The sequence below is a fragment of the Malaclemys terrapin genome, chromosome 4 (genome assembly GCF_027887155.1).
Source record: "Malaclemys terrapin pileata isolate rMalTer1 chromosome 4, rMalTer1.hap1, whole genome shotgun sequence".
Taxonomy (NCBI): Eukaryota; Metazoa; Chordata; order Testudines; family Emydidae; genus Malaclemys; species Malaclemys terrapin.
The window spans coordinates 135,209,465-135,234,233 of NC_071508.1; the positions used below are offsets into that span (position 1 = coordinate 135,209,465).

General features: G+C 43.4%; 1 protein-coding gene across 1 annotated transcript; it reads right to left on the reverse strand.

The window, feature by feature from the left end:
- Window positions 1–1,029: 1,029 nt before the first annotated feature.
- On the reverse strand, window positions 1,030–24,522 carry TMEM179 (transmembrane protein 179). Its single transcript, XM_054027905.1, has 4 exons — window positions 24,221–24,522; window positions 12,957–13,094; window positions 11,109–11,187; window positions 1,030–1,960 (listed from the first exon to the last, which is right to left on the reverse strand). The coding sequence occupies exons 1-4, from the start codon at window positions 24,520–24,522 to the stop codon at window positions 1,781–1,783; spliced, it is 699 nt and encodes a 232-aa protein (XP_053883880.1). The 3' UTR covers window positions 1,030–1,780.
- Window positions 24,523–24,769: the final 247 nt, after the last annotated feature.

A 24,769-nucleotide genomic window follows, 5' to 3' on the forward strand; every position in this document is an offset into this window, starting at 1 on the left:
TCTGGAACTCTATGATGTGCAGGTTCCAAGAGCCAGCTCCCCTGATTGAACAATTCACAGAGTTTCACATCCCCTACATAGGTTTTTCCCACAAATGGGAACCGTTTGGCCGTTAGTCCATACATAAAATCTTAGATGCTCAAAAACACAGCAAAATCTGTGCAACAGAACTATTGTAACTGGGTGATTTTTGTGCCTTCAAATTGATTCAGCAGTTTTCAAAAGTCAGTGGGATTAATCATATGCTTAAAATTAAGCATTTGCTTAAGCACTTTGCTAAACTGGGGCCTCAGATTCCTATTGTACCTGATGACTATAGTCCTATATACTAGCAATTATTGTTTGCAGTGTTATTGTAGCCATGCTGGTCTCAGGATAATAGAAAGACAAGGTGGGTAAGAGAGAGAAACAAGCTTTCAAGCTTACACAGAGCTCTTCTTCAGGCTTTTTCAGACCTGAAGAAGAGCTCTGTGTAAACTCAAAAGCTTGTCTCTTCACCCACAGAAGTTGGTCCAATAAAAGATATTACCTCATCCATCTTGTCTCTCTATATATTAGCAAGGCATTCATTCTTAAGCATAATAATTCCACTGCCCTTTGAATTATCTATGTTCCTAATTGTTTGATATATTGTAGGGTTTTATAATCTCACCCATTATCCTAGCATCTGAGCACTTTCTGTGTAAAATCAAGAGCAATAGCAAAGTCCCTAGTGGACTTCATAAAGTAAATGGCTCTTTTCCCTTTTCACGGTAGCAATACTGAGTATTGGAGCAGCTATTAAAGGCCCCTGGCCAATGCGGGGGAAAATAGCCCAGTTCATAAAAGAACCAGCTATATGATTACTGAGCAGTTTTTACAGTTTACTATACTGATAGAGACATTCATACATCTACAGTCTATGCAGCTATTTATAATAATTTAACATATCCTGTTTGAGATAAATAGCACAAGGAAACTCTAATACTTGAAGTTGAATAGTATATAGTACTAGGGATCAAATTACATATATGAATGAGCAAGCATTAATATAATATATTAAGATTAATCTCTTATTATGCAAGCTGCAGTTACTGCCCGCTAGACTACATTTTACAAAGCAGTAATAAATGCTTGCCATGCCAAAGTCTAAGATGAAACATAAATATAAATAGGCTCTACGATCCCTCCAAAAATATACAGTATGTTTAAGATGCTGTAATAACCTGTCATTGTATGAATTTCACTCTATGTAACATTAAGTATATAGTCAGGTACACAGCTCCATATGTTCTAAAGTGATCAAATCAATGGGAGCAGGGATTATAAAATTGCTGTCAATATTTTGTATGTATACAACAAATTTGGGGGTAGCAAAGGCCCTGTCCATACATAGGTCAGAACAGTGCTAGCTAGAACAATGTTAAAATCATGCTACAAACTACATTACAGGGGTGGTCTTTAGCAAGGTTTTGCTACCACAGTTCTCAGAAAACATCCTTCCCTCAATAATCAGGAAAAGCATGCTAGAACCCTGACAGCGACAACCATCTTCATACACAGGTATAGTTAGTTCTGCTCCCAGTATGTACAGGAAAGTAAGTCTACTGTATTATACAGTTCATTGTCTATATCCTAACAGAAATATGGCTTCTGACAATTTCTCATTAAAGGACTGTAATTCTAAATTAAATTTCAGTTCAGGAAAGCAATGATTTCACACACTCACCAATTCTCTTGATTTCAGCTTGTGATAATGAATTATAAAATTTACAACCTGCACCGTCGAGTGGCTTACACATTAGATCATGCCACTTTTCTCATCCTGCAAAAAGGTTCGTGAAGAGGATCGTCCTAGCAGCAGCTCCTTCTCATGGATCAGGCTGTCTAGCAGATCTTCCTGCCTGTAGTTGTGATAAACCTTCAGGAAGGCCAAAATGGTAATTCCCAGCCAAGTCAGCCAGGCAGCCCAGAGACCAAACTAGGCAGGAAAAGAGATGGCAGAGAGATTAATGTTGTGTTGTCAAGATAAATCCAACCCTCATTTTAAGGCCAGATCCTCATCTGGATGGACTTCAATAGAGTTGTGCCAGTTTACACCAGCGGATGATCTAGCCCATTGTTTCTCAGACTTTTCAGGTTGGTAAACCCCTTTACATTTACTATAAAAGTAAGAGTAAAAAAAAACAACAATAACAATGATAAGCCTATATAATATGATTACTACTATATCTTGTGAAACACACTCAACACATTAAACCTTTAGGTATTTGTGCTGTATTTGGCTACCATCAACCCTCTGTGTCTAGTAAAGTGTGTATAGAACCAGATAAGAGAAGGTCTGTAAGATCTACAGTGTTAGCCAATATCATATACAATATTACTATATATATCACATATGTTTGTGTATGAATTGCATTTATGTTAAGCTCCTTTCAAAATGCTCTTTACTTATGTTAAATCAAGGGGAGATGTGAAGTGTTCTAATTTCAGTATTAGGTACAGAGACATTCCAGAGAGACAGGGCAAGACAAACAATTTTCTTGATAGTTAGCTAACATGCCCTCTGTACCAAGCTATAGCTGGTGCAGAATGTCTTTAAGGTCTTGCTGACTTTTGGAACGCTATGATCAAAACAAAATGAAGAAACTGTTGCAATGTCTGTCCTGTTTTTGTGGAGGGGCTGTATAAAACCTGTCAGAATTTAAGATGTATTCTACATTAAAACTTACAAATGTACAGTCAGGTACAGTCAATTATTGACATCTTGGTGTCTTCAAAAAATGTGTCAGAGAAGACAGATAAGAAATGAGTGGTAGGTTAAAGTAATACAGAGAAAATTGTGAAGCTTCTCTGAGTCAGATATAAATACAAGCAGGGTAAGCACAAAATCTTTGAGTCTCACCAGCTGCACTTCTGTCTTCCAGATTCATTAGCAATGTATTAACCTTCCTTTCTGTATTATGCTGTATTAATCCCTGACAAATAATTAGACCCTTAACACACTTTTGAAAATCTCCCACGGTTTTGTCCTCATTTACATCTCAGTCCACCAATATAAAATGTCTTTAAAAATAGCAATGAAATAAGTTATATAAAAAGATATGGAATGAGAAGGTGTTAAAATCTCACTCATTTGGGCTAATTTGTAATATCTCATATCTGTTTTCGTGTCATTAGTGCAACATCAAAATTGTAGCACTCTCTTAAATGGTCTCAACAGACTTAAGTCTGCATTAAGTGGCTTTTCTATGCCTTTTGAGACTTACTCAGCACGAAAGACTCTAGAGAAATCTAGCATAATTCAGTTAATGAGTGGTTTCAGAGTAGCAGCCGTGTTAGTCTGTATCCGCAAAAAGAACAGGAGTACTTGTGGCACCTTAGAGACTAACAAATTTATTATGCATCCGAAGAAGTGGGCTGTAGTCCACGAAAGCTTATGCTCTAATAAATTTGTTAGTCTCTAAGGTGCCACAAGTACTCCTGTTCTTTTTTCAGTTAATGAGTGAAGATCAAAGAAAAGTCCTGGACAAGCTAGAACCAGCTGAATGGTATTTAAATGCCAGCGATCCAACTTTGTCATCAGACTGGTTAGTTTCTCCTTGCAAAGTTTACCCAGTGCCCAACTCTGTAATTTTTATTCAGGAAACATTCCCAATGTATTCCCTGAGGGTGGTGCTTGGGTATGGACAGCTGTATTGAGCCATCAGTGTGCTATACAACGACCTGTTTTCCTGGACCATTAAGGATGGCCATTCTTGCTCTACTTGCCTTGAAGAACCATTATCACGGTAGCCAAAGGAAAACCCATCAGCTGGCTCTGCTGAAGCCAGGGCCGGCTCCAGGCACCAGCTAAGGAAGCAGGTGCTTGGGGCGGCCACTACAAAGGGGCGGCCCGTCCGAGTCTTCGGTGGGAATTCGGCGGCGGGTCCTTCAGTCCCTCTCTTCCTCTTTGAGCTGCCGCTGAAGTGCCGCCGAAGAGGAAGAGAGGGAGTGAAGGAGGGGCAGCAGAAAACCTGGAGCTGGCCCTGGCTGAAGCTCTGCTTAATGTACCTTACGATACGAACAGATAGCACTGCGGGGATTTGTTCCCCACTGGGATCTTTTTTCACATGATCTACTTCAGGGTTTCCTTACACACTATCAGTTCTGTGCTCTGAAACTGTGTTTTCTTTCGTCGGCATAAAAGAATCTGGCAGATGCACCTTCACTCCTCATTCATGCATGTGCAGTAGTTAACGCAGCACAGGCTGCCCCTGGTAAGTCAGTAGTGGGAATTAGAAACAGATTGTTTGGGGCTAGTTCTCCTATGTACTACTACAAAGTAAACTTTCCTCCCACATGAGCTCTGTATAGGTTGGCAGAATTTTTTTTTTTGCACCGTTCCCTATTATAGTCAAAAGAAGGTTTCCCCCTGCACATAATTTGTCCATAATGCCCCCGGTGTCAGCAGCTGGGTATATAATTCCAGTTTACTCAGTCATATCCTACCATATACTTCTATACTACCCTTCCACTGGCAGTGAAGGGAACATCACACACACAATTATGGCTGGACATGACCCCTGGTGAAGACAATAATATATAGCACAGGAAACACAATGAAATTATGCCCACGTAAGGAAAATGCGGACGCAGCAGAATTTGTATTTATAGGACCAGAATTTGTACTATATTAACATAGTATTCATTTAAGAGGAATAAACCACCCAGATGATTTTTAATCTCTGACTGAAAAATAACAAACACTGTTCCCAGAGTTGTGCTCACCTTAAAGTGAATGGTCAGAGCCCCCACTGACTTTCCTAAGACAGGATTTGTGACTTTTTGTCCGAGTGGCCAGTCATAGACTATGGCGATGAGCACAGAATACATAAATAGATGTGACACAATAGCACAGGGGTCGGGAAGCGGCGCGGGCGAGGGATGTGCTGGCTGTGGTTTCCCGCCGCCCCCATTGGCCCGGGACGGCGAACCAGAGCCAGTGGGGGCCATGATCGGCCGAACCTGCCGTGTCAGCAGGTAAATAAACTGGCCCGGCCCGCCAGGGTGCTTACCCTGGCGAGCCACGTGCCAAACGTCGCCGACCCCTGCAATAGCAGCTAGTTCGCACTTGTTTTTCCTGCACTGGAACCCTGGCAAAACAAAATATTGGCCAAAGAGGAACGATAAAGTTGGTAGGGGGAGAAAATATTTTACAAGCTTCCAAGAGACTATTACAATGAAAAGAAAATTATAAAAATGTAAGGCCTGATTCACCATTGTATTACTCCTGTTTTAAGCCCATGTAACTCCATTGATTTCAACAGGGTTACACCACATAAAACTGGAAATGAGAATGGTCAAGGGTATGAAAAAACTCATTGAATGAGATTGAAAAGATTGTGATTGTTACCTTACAAAAGAGCCAGACAGCGAGGATATGATAAATAATGAATAGTCTACAGAAGGTAGATCAGGAACTTCTGTTTCTCTGGCTCGTGACTCAGTAACAAGGGAACAGTCAGTGAAATTAAAAGGTGGGAAATTCAAAACCAATAAAAGGAAATAGTTTCTCACACAACACATGATCTGAACAAACTGGAGAAATGGTCTGAAGTAAATAGGATGAAATTCAATAAGGGCAAATGCAAAGTACTCCATTTAGGAAGGAACAATCAGCTGAACACATACTAAATGGGAAATGAATGCTGAGGAAGGAGTACTGCGGAAAGGGATCTGGGAATCATAGTGGATCACAAGCTAAATATGAGTCCATAGTATAACACTGTAGCAAAAAAAGCGAACATCATTCTGGGATGTATTAGCAGGAGCATTGTAAGAAAAACATGACAAGTAATTTTTCTGCTCTACTCTGCGCTGATTAGGTCTCAACTGGAGTACTGTGTCCAGTTCTGGGCATCACATTTCAGGAAAGATTTGGACAAATTGGAGAAAGTCCAGAGGAGAGCAACAAAAATGATTAAAGGTCTAGAAAACATGACCTATGAGGGAAGACTGAAAAAAATGGATTTGTTTAGTCTGAGGAAGAGTAGACTGAGAGGGGACATGATATTAGTTTTCAAATGCTTCTAAAAGGTTGCTACAAGAAGGCGGGAGAAAAATTGTTCTTGAGGATAAGACAAGAAGCAATGTTCTTCAATTTATATTGCAGCAAGGGAGGTTTAGGTTGGACATTAGGAAAATCTTTCTAACCATCAGAGTGGCTACGTGCTGGAACAAATTGCCTAGGGAGGTTGTGGAATCTCCATCATTGGAGGTTTTTAAGAGCAGGTTAGACAAACACCTGTCAAGGATGGTCTAGATAATACTTAGTTCTGCCATGAGTGCAGGGGACTGGACTAGATGACCTCTCAATTCTATGATTAAACTGGAACCATTGTCACAGAAAGCCATCGAGGCCAAAACCGTGACAAGATTCAAAAAAGGAATGGCCATTTATATGGCGATAAAGAATATCCAGAGTTACCATAGTTAATGTTAATGGACATTTTGGAAGAAATATTAAACCTTGCACTTCAGGGCTTAAGTCAATCTCTATTAGAGACCAGGAGGAGATTTATGTGGGGGTCAGTTTACCCCACAATGGTAACTGTGGAGTTCTTACATCTTCCTCTGAAGCATCTGGTATTGGCCACTGTCAGAGACAGGATCCTGGGCAAGATGGATCTTGAGTTGGCTTCAGTCTGGCAATGCCGATGTTGGAGTAATGCAATGGTGAATCAGGCCAATAGCTGGCAGAACGTCATTAAGGTTCCTCAACCACTTTTCTTAACTAGGTTATGGTCTCTGCCAAAGTCAGACCTGACAGCTGTAAGAGAGTGGTGGAAGGCAGGTATGTCAACCCTAAAATGGTGAAGGCCCCTTTCTCTATGAACTAAAAAGAGATTATCTCAGGTTAATGAGAGACACCTGAGTCTGCCGGTGACCTTTAAACCCCCCTCTTCTGATGAGAGGCAGGAGGGATGAAAAACAAGCTGCAGTACGGTTAAGGGCAGCATGGAGAAAAGACTTCTCCTAGGTGGAAGGCTGTTCTCCTCCCTATATGGGAAACAACCAAGTTAACTTCTGCTTGGGGAAGGGGTAGCAACTAGAAGTCTGCGTAATAAAGCAACACCCCAGGGAGGGGGCAAGGAAATGTATTTCTTTTGTGTTGTTTGTTTTTTGCTTAAGAGGCCTACCCTAATGCCCACCTTGTAAATACTGAAAAAATAAACCAAAGTGAAGAATTAATAACCTCCGGAGCAGGATTGATATACTCCAGACCCCCATCACCAGAGGGAGAAACTCTGAGGCTGACAAGGCAAGGGAGGTGTCTTGCCACAGATGGTGTCGGGAGTGGGATTTGATGCCGTGGACTAACTCAAGAGCAAGACAGATAATTCTCAAGAATGGATGACATGATGAGGGTACTGGTGCAGGCCACTGTGGTAAAACCAATGGCTACCAGAGTCCAGATGGCCACTCAGCAGGAATCTGTATAAATACAAGAGACAAATCAATTACTGATGATTCAGGAGGCACAGGACCGAGCAACCCTACAAGAGGTAGTAAGACAACTGAAAGCCCTGGCCACTCTGGGAGGTGGCCATGATGGAACACGATCCCTAAAGGCCAGCAGTTATCTACAAAAGATTATGACAGAAGATATTGAGGCATATCTCCTCATGTTTGAAAGAACAGCCCTAAGTGAGGCCTGGCCCCGGTACCAGTGAGCCAGTATCCTCACTCCTTTCCTGTGTGGAAAGGCCTACTATGAAACTGCAGTGGAAGCTGCTAAAGACTACTCCCAGTTGAAAACTAAAATACTTGCAAGATCCTGAGTGACTACAGTCGTAAGAGCCCAGAGATTCCATGAGTGGAGGTACTGGGAGAGCAAAGCATCAAGATCACAACTGTTCAACCTGATCCACCTAATGCAGAAGTGGCTGTGTCACGAGACCCACGGTATAGAAAAGTACTCTTGATTTTGGACAGATTCATGAGACGACTACCACCAAAACCTATGAGGGTGGGTTGGCCAAAATGATCCTTCCTCTTATGATGATTTGGTCGCCCTCACAGCGAGGCATTCAATGGCCCGAGAACTTTCTTGGACTACTGGATAAGATCTGTGCTGGACCAAGAGGTCAATCCCAGTCCCGAAGGCCCAGACTTCCAGAAGTTCAAATACAATTATGTTGGCGAGGAGGGATGCCAAAGAGTGGCCTGAGGGCATGAAGGGACTTGGGGAACTGGCAAGAGAAGGCCACGGGATAAGACCTAATGGCCCAAACAATAGGAGGATATCCCAGGCTGTGTATTGATGTTATGCTTGTGGGGAACTAGGGCATATAGCAGCTCAATGTCCTAACATTGAGAGGCCCATGCAGTGTAGTCTGGGTGACAGTGAAAAGGAGTCACTATACACATATACACCACACACTATCTACGTGGCCAGTTGGAATGAATGGTACAGAGACCATTGTGTTAGTAGACTTAGGAAGTGCAGTTACACTTGTCTCTGGGAAACTGGTGGGGTGGAACCAGCTGTCTCCAGCCAAATGCATGGGATTAACCTGCATACATGGGGCAGTTAATTACTACCCAGCTATTCCCATACAAACAGAGGTTCAGGGAAACACAACAAAAGTGACAGCGGGAGTAATCCCTAATCTTCTATATACTGCACTCAGAGGACAAGACTTCCCAGACATCTACTCCCAATGGAAGGGTTGGAGGAAAGCAATAATCGTGGAGCTGATATCATGGCCACATAAAATAGCCCACTTCTCATTTTCTATTATTAGCCCTTTAGCCCGGCACTTATTTTCAACTGGGAAGTCCCAGAAGATTAAACAGGAAAGGAGGGCAGACAAAAGAATGGGGACCAAAATCTTGGCCCAGAATCAAAAGGTGGTGTTCGTGGGTAAGCAGTCTCATCCAGCAGGCAGGGAGGCAACTCAGATAGTTAATGAACTTGAGGCTGGGCCCAATTCAACTGAGACCAATACTGAGGGTGAAACAGAAATAGCCCCCCCTTTAGTTTGGACATATCAGTCCCTCATACAAGAATTTTGGACAGGACCAAGTCAATGATGCTCTGTACCACAATATTAGAAAGGAAGTCATCAAAGTGAGTGGGGTCCCAGTATAGGGGAAAGGCAAAGGCCCAGGGCCATGTTTTGTGATGAAAAGGACTTACTATATAGAATAATCTGACTATAGGAGCAAGAACTGGAGCAACTGCTAGTACCTTGAGGATACCAAAGGGCAGTATTAGACCTATCCCAGAATCATTTGTTTGGGGGACATTTAGGAGTGGGTAAAACCCTAGACAGAATCCTATGAAGGTTCTCTTGGTCAAGAGTCCACATGGAGGTCTGACGCTATTGCACCTCCTGCCCTGAATGCCAATTGCAAGGTCCACAACCTCAGTACCCCTACAGATTATTAAAGACCCATTTGAGAGGATAGTGATGGACCTTATAGCCCACTGGAGAAGTTGGCCCAGGGACATCAATGCATGCTCATGATTCTAGACTACACTACTCATCACCCGGAAGCCATACCCCTGAGAAACATGATGTCCAAGATGATAGCAAAGGAGTTCATCCAAATTTTCTCTCGAGTAGGAATACCCAAGGGACTCCCTTGAAATTAAGATGCAATGGGATCTTTCAATTACATTGTTTTAAAATTCAGTGTTGAAAAGTGAAAAGTAATGGATATTGGAAAACATAATCCCACCTATACATACAAAATTATGGGGTCTAAATTAGCTGTTACGACTCAAGAATGAAATCTTGAAGTCCATCATGGATAGTTCCCTGAAAACATTCACCCTATGTGCAGTGTCAAAAGCTAACTGATTGTCCATAACCATTAGGAAAAGGATAGATAAGAAGACAGAAAATATCATAATGTCACTGTATAAATCTATGGTAAGTCCACACCTTAAATACTGTGTGAGTTCTGGTCACCCCATCTCATAAAAGATATTCGAATTGGACAAAGTACAGAGAAAGGCAACAAAAATAATTAGGGGTATGGAACAACTTTCATACAAAGATAAATTAAAAAGACTGGGACTGCTAAACTTAGAAAAGAGATGACTAAGGGGGATTTGATATAAGTCTATAAAATCATGAATGGCGTGGAGAAAGTGAATAGGGAAGTATTATTTACTCCTTCACATAACACAACAACTAGTGGTCACCTGATTAAATTAACAGGCAGCAGGTTTAAAACTAACCAAAAAAAGTACTTCTTCACACAATTCACAGTCAACCTATGCCAGTTGTTGCCCATAGATGTTGTGAAGGCGAAAAGTATAACTGGGTTGAAAAAAGAATTAGATAAGTTCATAGAGGATAGGTCCATCAGCGGTTATTAGTCAAGATGGTCAGGGATGCAATTTCATACTCCGGGTGTCCCAGAAGCTGGGACTGGACGACAGTGGGTGGATCACTTGAAATTGCCCAATGTTGTTCACTCCCTCTGAAGCATCTGGCACTGTCAGAGATAGGACACTAGGCTAGATGGACCATTAGTGTGACACACAGTATGGCCATTTATATGCTCTTATGAAAAACTTATTGAGGGTTTGACTTTGCAAGGTGCCGACTCCTCTGGTCCAATCCACCACAACACTTGAGCACATGCTTAACTTTAAGCACTAAAGAAGTCCCACTCAAGTCAATGGGACTGTTCACATTCTTCAAATTAAGCACCGCTTAAGGCTGATATATTTAAGGGGGGAAGGAGGGATAAAGGAGGTAAGCATCCAAATCCCAACACAAGTCTGTGGGAGTTGGGTACTTAATTCCCATAGGCTCCTTGGAAAAATCCCAGACTAAATATTTTGCTGGATAGGGGCCAAAGTGTTCAGCATTTTGCAGGATTGAGCCTTGCTGAGACAGCTACATTTCAGTAATGAGCAGTAAAAGCATAAGTACAAGTCCACATCTGAAGCTATCTATTTTTAATTTTTACAAAAAAAACATGCCCATCACTATGGATCCAACCCAGCACCTACTGAAGTCAATGGAAACACGCCCATTGATTTCAGTAGCTCAGTACCAGTGGCATCAGGTCCATGTCCAAATGGCTAATGAACTGAAACATTCTTGTATCTTGTTCTGACCTACCTGTGCGATAGCAAACTGATCATAGAAGGCAGAGGTTTCTAAATTCAGTTCAAGATCTATATCCTGTAGTTCTTCACAGCTACAAGAAGGCAGCATTTGGGGGAGGGGTAAAAAAGAAAATTATTTCAGAGATTCCAAATAAACAGACCAAGCATAAGATGAAGTAGCCACTTAAGAACTGCCCTTGCTAGAATGATTTTCTAAATAAAAACAAAAGATCATAGCTATAAACAATATAGGTATAACAATGTCGCCATCAGAAAGATTATTCTGCTCCCCTTGAAATAAGTATAGGCTTCTTTTGTTATGTCCACTCCCAGAACAAACTGTTCAATAGTCCTAATCAGTATCCATTATCCTAAACAGTAATACCAGAATAAAGGCTTCAAAGCGTAAGCAGTTGAATATTCTATCAAATAAGCTTTCAATTATTCCCATAACCGGGCTGCTTGCCAATTTCCTCTCACATTAAGGTAAAAGAGAGATTTCATTATTTTTTAAATCTATATTTAATTATGTAAATGAACAACACTGATTTTCTGAAATGTGTAACACAACCTTCATTATGCAAATAATATGCTTAAAACCCTCCTTTTCTACCGCCCACCCCAAGACCTCCTGCACAAGTACACACATTTGGCTCACCCCAGATGTTTGTTTCACCCCTAAATGCAACAAAGTGTACGAGCCTCCATTACCTTTTGACATCATCACGGAAGGCTTCAGAAGAAGGGATTGTGTGGGTGTTTTTGTTTCGGAAGCACCAGCAAGGAGAAGATATAGTGATGGTAAAAGAGAGGCTGCCTACTGATTTTACAAATAACTCGGACTTTTATTGGTGGTGTGAAAAAAATCCCAGGATTTTGAGGATGTCTTTCTATCTCTTGGTTGATTTCTGAAGGCTCTTCTCTGTCCTTTTCAGTGGTGTCAGCCATCTTGGATTCTTATCCGAATATTCGATTAGGCTCTTTTTTTTTTATAATTGAGACAGAATTTTTAACCGAATATTCGAATAATTCGATTAATCGTTGCAGCCCTAAACAGAACATTTACTATGGCATTTTGCAACATATGACAATGTGAAACATAAATGTATGCTCTAGTAATAGTGTTACTCAATATCATATGACATAAAATGTCACTTTTTCCTATCTCTTCATTGATATTTATTTGATATGAAAAATTCATCTCAAGCTATTTTCTACCTCCTACACTGAACCCAAATATTATTTTATTAACTATATATTCTATAACTCTTAAGATAATGTTGGTCATCAGTACTTTGCACTTATACAGTGCTTTTCATCTGAGAATCTTGGTGTAAACAACATCACTATGAGGCCAATATTTTATACCGATTTTGTAGATAGCAGACTGAGGCACATAGAGGCTAAATAACTTGCTTAGGTTCTTATAGTGAGTCAGTGTCCGAACTAGGATTTGGAACTCAGGAGCCCTGACTCCCAGTTTCCTGCTCTGATCACTAAATCATATTCCCTCCCTCACTAGAGAGTTATTACAACTAGGTTTTCTTTTCACAGCAGTCTATAAAGATTTTATGTTAATTTCTTGCTATCCTTCTTGTGCTTTTCCATATAACTATGACTCTCTAATAGGCAATGAAACATCAATGAAATAACTATACAATGCTTTTGTTTCATGTGGACTAGCAGCCAAAGGTTTATTCGTTATTTTGATCCCAATCTAAAAATCATATCTTTATAAAAAGACTTTCAGGTTTTAAATACCTTTCCTTGTCTTCTTTCCATGCATTTAATAACTATATTTGGTAATACCTACATTTATTTGTGAATATGTGAAACCGGAAATTTTTCCTTCAATACTAACCTATTTGGCATGCTTCCTTTTTCGGTAACAGCATCACACCACATGTTAAATCCTACGCTCACTATAGTGCTAGCAATAAAGATGACAAAAACCACAAAGACGCTGATCAGCAGATTCAGGAAGGCATAAAAGAAAGAGCTGCAATAAAAGGGAAGAAAAATGTAACACATAAACAACTGAAACACAGCATCAGCAGTCTGTAAGCAGCATGCACTGGGCACCTATGAAAGATACCAGTCTCCATTTGAAACACATCTGCTTTAATTAAGAATGCCTAGTACTATTGACAGACTAAGGATTATGATGTTGGTTCTTATTATGCTCATCACTTAAGCTCTTTCACATTTTTCTTTTTTTAAATGTAGGAGGCCCACTCTGAATCATAAATAGTAAGTTGTGTGATTGCTCACACGCAGCATGGCTTTCATTAGCTCTAATGATGAAAATCACCATTGTTAAAATAAATGTCATTAACTTAAATTATATAGTAACTGGAGCTAAAATTATTTCATGACTATAGTGACAATTGGGACAAAAATTGCCTAGCAAAAGAAAACTAAAAATAAAACAAAATACTACTGATAACTATAATTATTTTAATCAGCTAAACTTACACTGCTAGCAGCATGGGACAGGACTCAGTTCTGCATGTGTATGCAGTGTGCATAGCAGGTCAGATCCTCATATAGTGTAAACTCTGTTGACTTCAATGGACCTATGTCAATTTACACCAGTTGAGGATCTGGGCTTGTATTGCAGCTTAGAATAGGACCAGCTATGACCTGCAGTTTAGAATCCACAGCCAGCTCAAGGCATATGCTTTGTATAGGATCCTACACTTTTGGGGACACCAGTACATCAACATTTCCTCCAAGTAAGCATCCAGGACCTTCCAAGCTGATGGGTGCTGGGACCTCCCCATCATTCTTAAAAATGAACCAGGGGGAATCCTTTGAGTTGTTCATCCCTCCCTACTAGTTGATGGAATCTAGCTGGTGAAAACCTTCTAACCCTCCCCTCACTCAGTGATAAAATCTACCCGCACCCCCAATCACTTGTGTCCAAACACCCTTGACATGCCCAAATGTCAGTCTTTCCCACTCTCACGGCTTTACATATGTCTGCCTCAGGCCATGCATGTCTTATTTCCCACTGTGTTTGCAGAAACTAGGACTGTCCTTGCCAGAACCTATCCAGCCTGTTAGGATTTGATCACTGACTCGAAAAGCATTTCAGTGTTTAGTTTAATGGAACACTTGAGAAAAATGATGATGGATTCTTCATCCTTATGAGCTATTTGCTGCTGTTACAGGAGATGAACCTTAACAATCAGTATGGGAAATTCTGGGCCCTTTATAATACCAGGGATAAAATCCTGCCCCCAATCACAATTTTCACCCAATGAGATCAAAGGCAATTCCTATTGCTTTCAGTGCGAGGTGTCCATGAGGATCAAGGACAGTGTAGGCCCAGCACATTTTCTAGCTTCAGGAGGACTACAGTGTGGCAAGTCTTCCAGAAACACAAGATCTGTCGCTTGGAGCATTCACACTTATGGCCTGTTTCTGTTCTTATTGAGGCTCCGGCTGTCACTGGACATGTAAATGTTAAATGCTTTAACTCATGATAATGAGAAAATGAAATATAAATGATTAATACTTAGCATTTAAAGGGCAAGTCAATTAATCCCCAGGACATTCCTGTTAAGCACATAAACAAATTTATTCCCATCTTACAGGGAAACTGCGGGGACGGGGGAGGAGCGGGATAAGGGAAAGAATTTAAGTGACTTGACCAAGCCACAAAAGGAGCCTATGACAAAGCTAGGTTTAGAAGTAAGGTGTCCCTGCTCTCTGGCCTGCGCTTAGCTCACTAAATCATGCCCCTTACTAAAATTAAACATTACCAGTTCTTACAGTGATATTGCATGGAGAGAGGAAATGGCAATATACAAATCTATTTGTCAATTATCAAATTAAATGATTGACTTATCAAATAGACACTGCAAGCTTCAGCTGGGGGCTGATCAAAGACCAATGGGAGTCTTTCCAGTCAGTTCAGTGGACTCTGATTTAGATCAAGCCCCTGCTGCAGAAAGCAGGGGCTCACCCACTTAGTGGAGACAGTTAGCATGAGCACGGAACATCCGTACTGGGTGTTCAGCACTGACTTTCCATCTACTTTCTGGTGTAATTCAAGATGCTGATAGTCTTTAAATGTGCAATCTTGGGGTTAGGACTCAAGGTGTTCTCAGTGGAGCGGCCCAACTCTAAAACTTGCTCCTTCCGGTTGGTCTACCAGAGCTCAACTCTGTAAGCTTCACATCTTACAAACGCGCCATCAAGCACATCGTTTGCACTTGACAAATAAACAATGATAACAGTGTGATGCAAGTCTCATCTTTCCAGGCAACACTTTCATTAATCTACATTGCTGTTCTGTTATCTTTCTTCTTAATTTTCAGCTAGTTTTCTGTTTATAGTAGTTTGTAGCTATATGCCATGCATCTGACTGACAATCAATGGATGCTCTGTAAACTATTTAATAAGGTGAATACCCTCACATATTTTAACGAGGAGTCACTTCTTATTCATCATGGGCCCAATCATCCTGCAAGTGAAGTCAATGGCAATGCTCTCATCAACCTCAGTAAGTGCAAGCATGTGCAGCAGCATTGCTGCAGAACTTCTTCCTGAACAACCTCCAATCAGTACAGTAAAGATGTGCATTGTTTATGATGCCCAAAGAGCATAAATTCCTCTCTCTCTCCAGAAATAAAGGGCCATTTTCAGGGTCAGTCGCTCACGTATGTTTGAAATGTTAATGGACCTTTGCTCAGTGTTAACACAGCATAACTCACTTAGGATGCTACATTTGCTTTTCAGATTTGCAATGACAAATCTGGGCGTGGGGTGGAACTTCCCTTTCCCCGTGTTTTATTAGACAGGCTACATGGTGTCCTGTTTTAATCCATATTTTGACCTTATGTGGTATTAGACTTGCATATTTTATTATAACAATACACCTAATCTTGGCTTTCAAACACCCAGCAGCCTTCCAAATCCTTTCTTACCCAGATCAGCATTTTATTAACTATGAATAGTGTTACCCAAAGGATAATGCTCAGCTGAAATGGAAGAATTTCAAAAGCTACTCATAAAGAACAAATCTCAACAAAAGAATTGCACAACAAAATAAAATAAATTCCCAAAATTGGAAGTAGATCAAAAATCATGAAAATCTTGTCCAAAATACACCATTAAAAATCTTATTAGTTCTGTTTCTTCCAAATAAGCGGTTTTTAAACTATAGGAAATAAAATGCATCTGGATTCAACCAAACATGTATAGCTAATTGAGGTTTATGATATTTGTTTAAAAATACTTTTTTTCAAAGAGTATTAAAAAGTCTCCTCTTACATTTAGATCTTTTAGGATAAGCTTCAATCCCAAGCAAGCTAGCTATTGTTTTATTGTAAATCTGTTAGGGCATATTTTAATATTGGATAGTCTAAGGGTGGCCACAGAATATCAGAGAATAATATCCAACCCTATTATTATTTGCATTACAGTAGCACCTTGAGGTCTCAACCAAGATTCATAGATTCCAAGGACCATTGTGACCATCCCATCTGACCCACCTGTATAACACAGGCCATAGAACTCCTCCCAAATATTTCCTAGAGCAGATCTTTTAGAAAAATATCCAATTGTGATTTAAAAATTGTCAGTGATGGAGAATCCACCATGCCCCTTGGTAAACTGTTCCAAGATTAGGGCTTCGTTGTGGTAGGCACTGAACAAATATATAGCAAGACAGTCCCTGCCCCAGAGAGTTTACAATATAAGTAAAGACAAGACAAAGGGTGGAAGGGAAAATAGAAGCACAAAAAATTATTTATCCAAGGTCACACAACAGGTCTCCAGCAAGCTGGGAACAGTACCCCACTCTCCTGACTCCCAATCCAGTGCTCTAGCCACTAGAACAGACAGCCTCCCACTCACTCCGTACATCTTAGTTTACTCCATAACTAAATATTGCTTCCAGTACCCTTTGTGTATTTCTTATTCCACATAATCAGGTGCCAACTTGATCACTTTGTTGTTGCAGGTAATGCTAAGCTTTGCACTGAAATGATAGTGAGATAACAATTTTCATAAATAACTACCACTGTAACAACTAGTACCGTGTCAAAAAAATGGGGAAAAAATGGTAAATTTTTTCATCAGTTTAATCAATTCCCTTTTGTTCCCCCAACAAAAAGTTTCAAAATTCTGAATTTTTTGACCAGCTGTACTGACCACACAATGTATATTATTTAGTGATGAGGGGAATGAGGAGGAGGGGGTGTGTACCTAAACTGAGTTCTTCTAGTGCCTGGAATTCTTGGTGGTTACACACAAATGGTCAGATTCACTGGAATGTCCCAGCTGCTTTTCACTGCCCTGATGGCACAAAGCATCCTTATACCCGTTTCAACTGGCTGGTTTCAGAGTGACACAAGGCAGCAAGAGTGTACCAGTAAATCTAGAGCAATGCTTATAAATGCCTGCAAGGATTCACAAGTACAGTATAAAGAGGCTTGGCAGAATTTGATTTTTATTTCTTTCTAGATTGATAGATAATATTGATGTTTATTTTTAAGTGTTTTTTCAGTTATCTATTTAAATATTCACAGTTGTGCAAGACTATGGGTTTTAAGCATTTATTTCTATTTTTATCTATTGAGCAGATGTTTTCAGAGAACTATCCAGGATGACTCCAAGATCTCTTTCTTGAGTGGTAACAGCTAGTTTAGACACCATCATTTTGTATGTATAGTTGGGATTAGGTTTTCCAATCTGCATTAATTTGCATTTATCAACATTGGATTTTCACCTGTCATCCAGTTTTGTGAGATCCCTCTGTATCTTTCTGCAGTCTGCTTTGGATTTAACTATTTTGAGTAATTTTTGATCATCTGCAAACTTTGCCACTTCACTGTTTACCCTTTTTCCAGATCATTTACGAATATGTTGAACAGGACTGGTTCCAGTACAGATCCCAAGGGGCCCTGGCCCCCTTACTTTTAAAAGTGGGAAGGCTCTGCCCTCCCACTTTTACCAGCCATAAGGGCAAGTGACGGGGGGCAGAGGAATGAGTGGGGTGTTGGGGGGGGAAGAGGTGGTGCGAGAGCTGGGCTTCGGGGGAAGAAGCGGCAAGGGGCAGGGGCTTAGGGAGAAAAGGCAGCGCGAGGACAGTGGCTTGGGGAGAAGGGGCAACACAGGGGCTTAGCCTCTCGGGGAGGGAATGGGGCCATGGTTTGGGTGCCTGTGGCCCCCTCACTTTTACAGAGCTTCCGTCGCTCCTGGACCCTTTATTTATCTTCCTCCATTATGAAAACTGACCCTTTATTCCTACCCATTGTTTCCTACCTTTTAACCAATTACTGATCATAAGAACATAAGAACGGCCATACTGGGTTAGACCAAAGGTCCATCTAGCCCAGTATTCTGTCTACCGACAGTGGCCAATGCCAGGTGCCCCAGAGGGAGTGAACAGAAAAGGTAATGATCAAGTGATCTCTCTCCTGCCATCCATCTACACCCTCTGACAAACAGAAGCTAGGGACACCATTCCTTACCCATCCTGGCTAATAGCCATTAATGGACTTAACCTCCATTAATGTATCCAGTTCTCTTTTAAACACTGTTATAGTCCTAGCCTTCACAACCTCCTCAGGCAAGGAGTTCCACAAATTGACTGTGCGCTGTGTGAAAAAGAACTTCCTTTTATTGGTTTTAAACTTGCTGCCCATTAATTTCATTTGGTGGCCCCTAGTTCTTATATTATGGGAATAAGTAAATAACTTTTCCTTATCTACTTTCTCCATATCACTCATGATTTTATATACCTCTATCATATCCCCCCTTAGTCTCCTCTTTTCCAAGCTGAAAAGTCCTAGCCTCTTTAATCTCTTCTCATATGGGACCCTTCCAAACCCCTAATCATTTTAGTTGCCCTTCTTTGAACCTTTTCTAATGCCAGTATATCTTTTTTGAGATGAGGAGACCACATCTGTATGCAGTATTCAAGATGTGGACGTACCATCGATTTATATAAGCGCAATAATATATTCTCCGTCTTATTCTCTATCCCCTTTTTAATGATTCCTAACATCCTGTTTGCTTTTTTTGACCGCCTCTGCACACTGCGTGGACGTCTCCAGAGAACTATCCCATGATGACTCCAAGATCTTTTTCGTGATTCGTTATGGCTAAATTAGCCCCCATCATATTGTATGTATATTTGGGGTTATTTTTTCCAATATGCATTACTTTACATGATCCATGAGAGGATCTTCCCTGTTATCCCATGACAGCTTTCTTTGCTTAAAAGCCTTTAGTGAGGAACTTTGTCAAAGGCTTTCTGAAAGTCCAAGTACACTTGTCCACATGTTTGTTGACCCCCTCAAAGAATTCTAATAGATTGATAAGGCATAATTTCCCTTTACAAAAGCCACATTGACGCTTCCCTAACATACCGTGATCATCTACGTGTCTAAGAATTCTGTTCTTTACTATAGTTTCAACCAATTTTCCTGGTACTGATATTAGGCTTACCAGCCTGTAATTGCTAAGTTCACCTCCGGAGCCTTTTTTTTTTTTAAAGTCAGCATTACATTCGCTATCTGCCAGTCATCTGGTAAAGAGGCTGATTTAAGCAATAGATCAGATACCACAAATAGTAGTTCTGCAATTTCATATTTGAGTTCCCTCAGAACTCTAGGGTGAATACCATCTCGTCCTGGTGTTACTGTTTAATGTATCAATTTGTTCCCAAACCTCCTCTCTTGACAGCTCAATCTGGGATAGTTCCCTCAGATTTGTCACCTAAAAAGAATGGTTCATATGTGGGAATCTCCCTCGCCTTTTTTTTTTTTTTTGACCCTGTAGTAGGTCCTAGCCGGGGCTCGACCCTTCCGGACAGGAGGGGAGCCACACCGACTCACTACTGTGGGAACAAGTAGTCAGTTAGTCCCGAAACTCCGGCTCTTTAGTGCAGAGTCGGAGCAACCACAGTTAAAGCTCAGGCCCTTGACTGCAGGGGCTGAGCGAGCAAATAGTTCAGAGCCCAGGCCCTGGATCAGGGCGGGGCAAACACAGTTAGGCTCAGGCCCTTGTTTGCAGGGGCTGAGCGAGCAAATAGTTCAGAGCCCAGGCCCTGGATCAGGGCGGGGCAAACACAGTTAGGCTCAGGCCCTTGTTTTCAGGGGCTGAGCGAGCAAAGAGTTCAAAGCCCAGGCCCTGGATCAGGGCGGGGCAAACACAGTTAGGCTCAGGCCCTTGTTGCAGGGGCTGAGCGAGCAAAGAGTTCAAAGCCCAGGCCCTGGATCAGGGCAGGGCAAACACAGTTAGGCTCAGGCCCTTGTTGCAGGGGCTGAGCGAGCAAAGAGTTCAAAGCCCAGGCCCTGGATCAGGGCGGGGCAAACACAGTTAGGCTCAGGCCCTTGTTGCAGGGGCTGAGCGAGCAAATAGTTCAAAGGTACGCCTAGGCTTGCTGTAGCCGAGCGTTGGGTGAGGGGGAAGCCTGCCACCCGTGCAGGGGGTGGCAGGGGGGAACGCAGGCCCACCCACTCCACTGCGTTCCAGCCCGGGGCCCTAACAGCGGTTGCTGCCGCTGCTGGTCAGTGGGGTATCCAGGCCGCAACACACTGACATAGGCTCACACTCAGTTGCAGCCGGACCGGGGTCGGCTATCCCCGGGCTACTTCCGTGATCCCCCTCACAGCCTACCTCGTTCGTTACGCCGGGATCGGGCCAGTCCATCTCCATGGGCTCCTCTCTGCCCGGGCTCGGCGGCAAGTCTGGTAGCTCTGCCGGGAAGTCCGGCCAATGGTCCTCAGGCGGCTCCTCTGGATAGCAGCAGGGGCGAAGGGGTTCGGGTCCAGTCTCACCCTCAGGGTTAGTGGGGTCCGGTTCCCAGGGGTTCTCCCAGTGGCGGGCATGAACGGGCTCCGGCGGCTCCTCCTCGTAGCGGGCCCGGGGTAGCTGAGGCCAGCCAGGGTCCAAGCCCCGGTCTTCGACGGTCTCCTGGCCAGGAGCTACCAGCCGCACGTCTGCTCCCTGTGGTGGCTGGGACCCAACTGAGCTCTGGTGGCTGGCCTTTATACTTCCTGTCCCGCCCCTTGACTTCCGGGGGGCGGGGACAGGCGGTGGTGGTTCCACCCACTCCGGTGCCGGCACGTCGGCTCCCTCTTCTGGACAGGAGGGGAGCCACACCGACTCACTACAGACCCTCTGACTGTTTTTTGTTTTTTTGGTTTTTGATTTTTTAATTTGGTTATACTTATAGTTTGAGCCTCGATTATGGTGTTTTTAAAAAGTTTCCATGCAACTTGCAGACATTTCACTCTTGTGTCTATTCCTTTTAATTTCTGTTTAACTAGTCTCCTTAATTTTGTGTAGTTCCCCTTTTTGAAGTTAAATGTTAATGTGGTGGGTTTCTTTGGCATTTCCCCCCCTACAAGTATGTTAAATTTAATTACATTATGGTCACTGTTACCAAGTGGTTCAGCTATATTCACCTCTTAGAACAGATTCTGTGCATCACTTTGGACTAAATCAAGAATTGACTCTCCCCTTGTGGGTTCCTAGACTAGTTGGTCCAAGAAGCAGTCATTATTGATATCTAGAAATTTTATCTCTGCATCCTGTCATGAGATGACATGTTCCCAGTCAATACGGGGACAGTTGAAATCCCCCATTTTTACTAGATTTTCTGTTTTTGTAGCCTCTCTAATCTCCCTGAGCATTTCACAATAACCATCACCATCCTGGTCAGGTGGTTAATAGTATATTCCTAGTGCTATATTCTTATTCAAGCATGGAATTTCTATCCATAGAGATTCTATGGTATAGTTTGATTCATTTAAGATTTTTACTATATTTGATTCCATGCTTTCTTTCACATATAGTGCCACTCCCCCACCAATGCAATCTGCTCTGTAATCATATATATTTTGTATCCTGACATTACAATGTCCCATTGATTATCATTCTTCCACCAAGTTTCTGATATGCCTATTTATCAATATCCTCATTTAACACGAGGTACTCAAGTTTACCCATCTTAGTATATAGACTTCTTGCATTTGTGTACAAGAACTTATAAAATTTGTCAATATTTAGTTGTCTGCCTTCATGTGATGTAATTGAATGGGACTCTTTTTTGTTTGTTTCTCTTCAGTTCCTACCTGCACTTTATCAACTTCTATCCTCTCCTCTTTACTGGGATATAGAGTATCCCCCTTTAATAGATCCTCCCCTACAGGATGTGTCTATCCCAGCTGTTTACTTCTCTGCATCTGTCAGCTTTATCCCTACCCTCAGTTTAAAAAATCCTCTATGATCTTTTTAATTTTACATGCCAGCAATCTGGTTCCATTTTGGTTTAGGTGGAGCCCATCCTTTCTGTATAGGCTCCTCCTTTCCCAAAAGGTCCCCCAATTCCTAATAAACCTAAATCTTTCTTCCAAACACTCTCTCATCCTCGTATTGAGACCCTGATGTTCTGCCTGTCTAACTGGCCCTGCGCATGGTACCGGACACATTTCAGAGAATGTTGCCATGGCTGGACTTAATCTCTTACCTTGCAGTCTAAATTTGGCCTCCAGTACCTCTTTTCTACCTTTCCCTATGTCATTGACACCTACATGTATCACGGCCACCGGCTCCTCCCCAGCACTGCACGTAAGTCTGTCTAGATGTCTCGAGAGGTCTGCAACCTTCGCATCCGTCCGAAAATTCACCATGCAGTTCTCCCGGGCATCACAAACCCAAGTAGCTATATTTCTAATAATCAAATCCCACATTAATATTACCTGTCTCTTCCTAATAACTGTGGTCCCCTCCCCTGGAAAGATATCCTCAGTGTGAGAGGATACCATGACATCATCTGGAAGGAAGGTCCCAGCTCTGGGATCATTTCCCTCTGCTCCAGCTTGATGTTCTCCTTCCCCAAGACGTTCATCCTCCTCAGCAGCACAGAGCCTGTCAAACTGGGGGTGGGATCGCTGTGCTGTGTCCCTGGAAGTCTCATCTATGTACCTCTCTATCTCCCTTAGCTCCACTAGTTCAGTCACTCTGGTTTCAAGAGCCCATATTGGGTCTCTGAGGGCCATGAGCTCTTTGAGCCAAATGCACACGTATACCACCTGCCCACAAGACAGATAATCGTTCATGTTGCATTCAGCGCAATAAATTGGGTAGGCCCCACTCTGCTGCTGGACTTCTGCCTGCATTCTTTTTACTTTTGCAGGGTTTTGTTTGTTCTTGGGGGGGGGAGCATTATTGGCCTAAATTTGGAGAACGTTTATCAGGCTCTCACGAACCCTTCAAACTCCCCCACCAAATTCTGTTTGCTGCGCCTCTGGGGGCTTAGCCGGCTTCTTAAACCCCTGTTCTCCCTGAATTAGTCCCACCCCCTTGCCAACCAACCCTAAAGGGGTGAAAGGATGGCAGGCTAGAGCACCCTTAGGAAGCTCTCAGCCTTGCCTAGCAGCATCAAGTATAAAGCGAAACTTCTTGAAGGATTGACCCTGCTCCAGTTAAGTTGTCAATGCCATAAATAAAGGAGTCCCACCTGACACCCAAAGTCATGCCCTTAATGGGAAGGCAAAAGCTTAGATGGAAGTCTCCAGGGGGAAGTGTCAGATCCCAGCTAACACCTTGTTTCCTGGTGCCCCCTGTTCACCACCACCCCTGGCAGGACAATGTAGGTATGTGGGGGGGCACTGCTGGGCGCTGGCTGTCCCCGCACTGAGGCAGAGCATAGTCGCCCTCTCCCTATGCCCCCTTCCCTGCCTTGGCCCTGCAACTGCAGGGCTGCCTTAGCCGGCTGGGGATGGATGCTGGCAGATGGGGGGGCCGGCTCAGGCATGGGGGTCATGTTCGGGGGGGCTAAGGTTCTGGCAGGGGGCAGGTTTGGGGGGCTTGTTCTGAGAGGACAAGTTGAGGGGTGCAGGTTCTGGCAGTGGGCAGGTTTGGGGGGCGCAGGTTCTGGCAGGGGGCCGCTTTGGGGGGGGGTTGGTTCTGAGGGGGCTAGTTGGGGGGCAGGTTTGGGGGGGGCTCAGGTTCTGGCGGGAGGGCAGTTTTGGGGGGCTCAGGTCCTGGCGGATTGGGGCAGGTCCAGGGGGCTCAGGTTCTGGCGGGTGGGGGCAGGACGGGGGGGGCTCAGTCTCTGGCAGGTTCTGGGGGGGTCCCCCAACCCACCCCCTTACTTACTCCTCGTGGCCCTTGCAGAGGAAGAAGAGCGTCCGCCAGGCCTGCGCGGCGGCCAGCAGCAGCGAGAGCAGCCCGGCGAAGACGCTGAAGCGGCAGGCGGCCGGGGGCCCCCACTCCTGCACGGTGAAGCGCTGCCGCTCCGCCGTCAGGTTGGCGCTGAGCCACATGCCCTCGGTGAAGAGCAGGCAGCGGCCGTGGCAGTCGTTGCTGTTCTCGGACAGCGGCACCACCACCACGAAGCTGCAGAGGAAGGCCAGGAAGTAGCCGACGCACTGGGCGAAGAGCAGGTTGCTCAGCGCCATGGCGGCAGCCGGGCACTGGGGCGGGAGCCTGCCGCAGCCGGCCGGGAGGCGGGGAGCAGGGGGGAGGATGCGCGCTGGGGACCCCTCCTCCGGGCTGAGCGCAGGAGGCCGGGAGCCGCGGCCAGGCTGCGCCACCCAGCTCCGCAGCGAGCCCAGCCTCTTCCCCTAGGCCCCCCGGGCTCCGGCGCAGCCGCCCCTCCGGCCCGTGTCTGCTCCCCACCCCCGAGACTCCAGGCCTGCAGAGCAG

Coding starts and splice junctions, on each gene's coding strand:
- TMEM179 (XM_054027905.1), bottom strand. CDS start 24,522: ATGGCGCTGAGCAACCTGCTCTTCGCCCAGTGCGTCGGCTACTTCCTG. Junction 13,095..24,220: donor CTCTGCAAGGGCCACGAGGA/GTAAGTAAGGGG, acceptor CTTTTATTGCAG/CTCTTTCTTTTATGCCTTCC. Junction 1,961..11,108: donor ATCAGTTTGCTATCGCACAG/GTAGGTCAGAAC, acceptor TTTCCTGCCTAG/TTTGGTCTCTGGGCTGCCTG.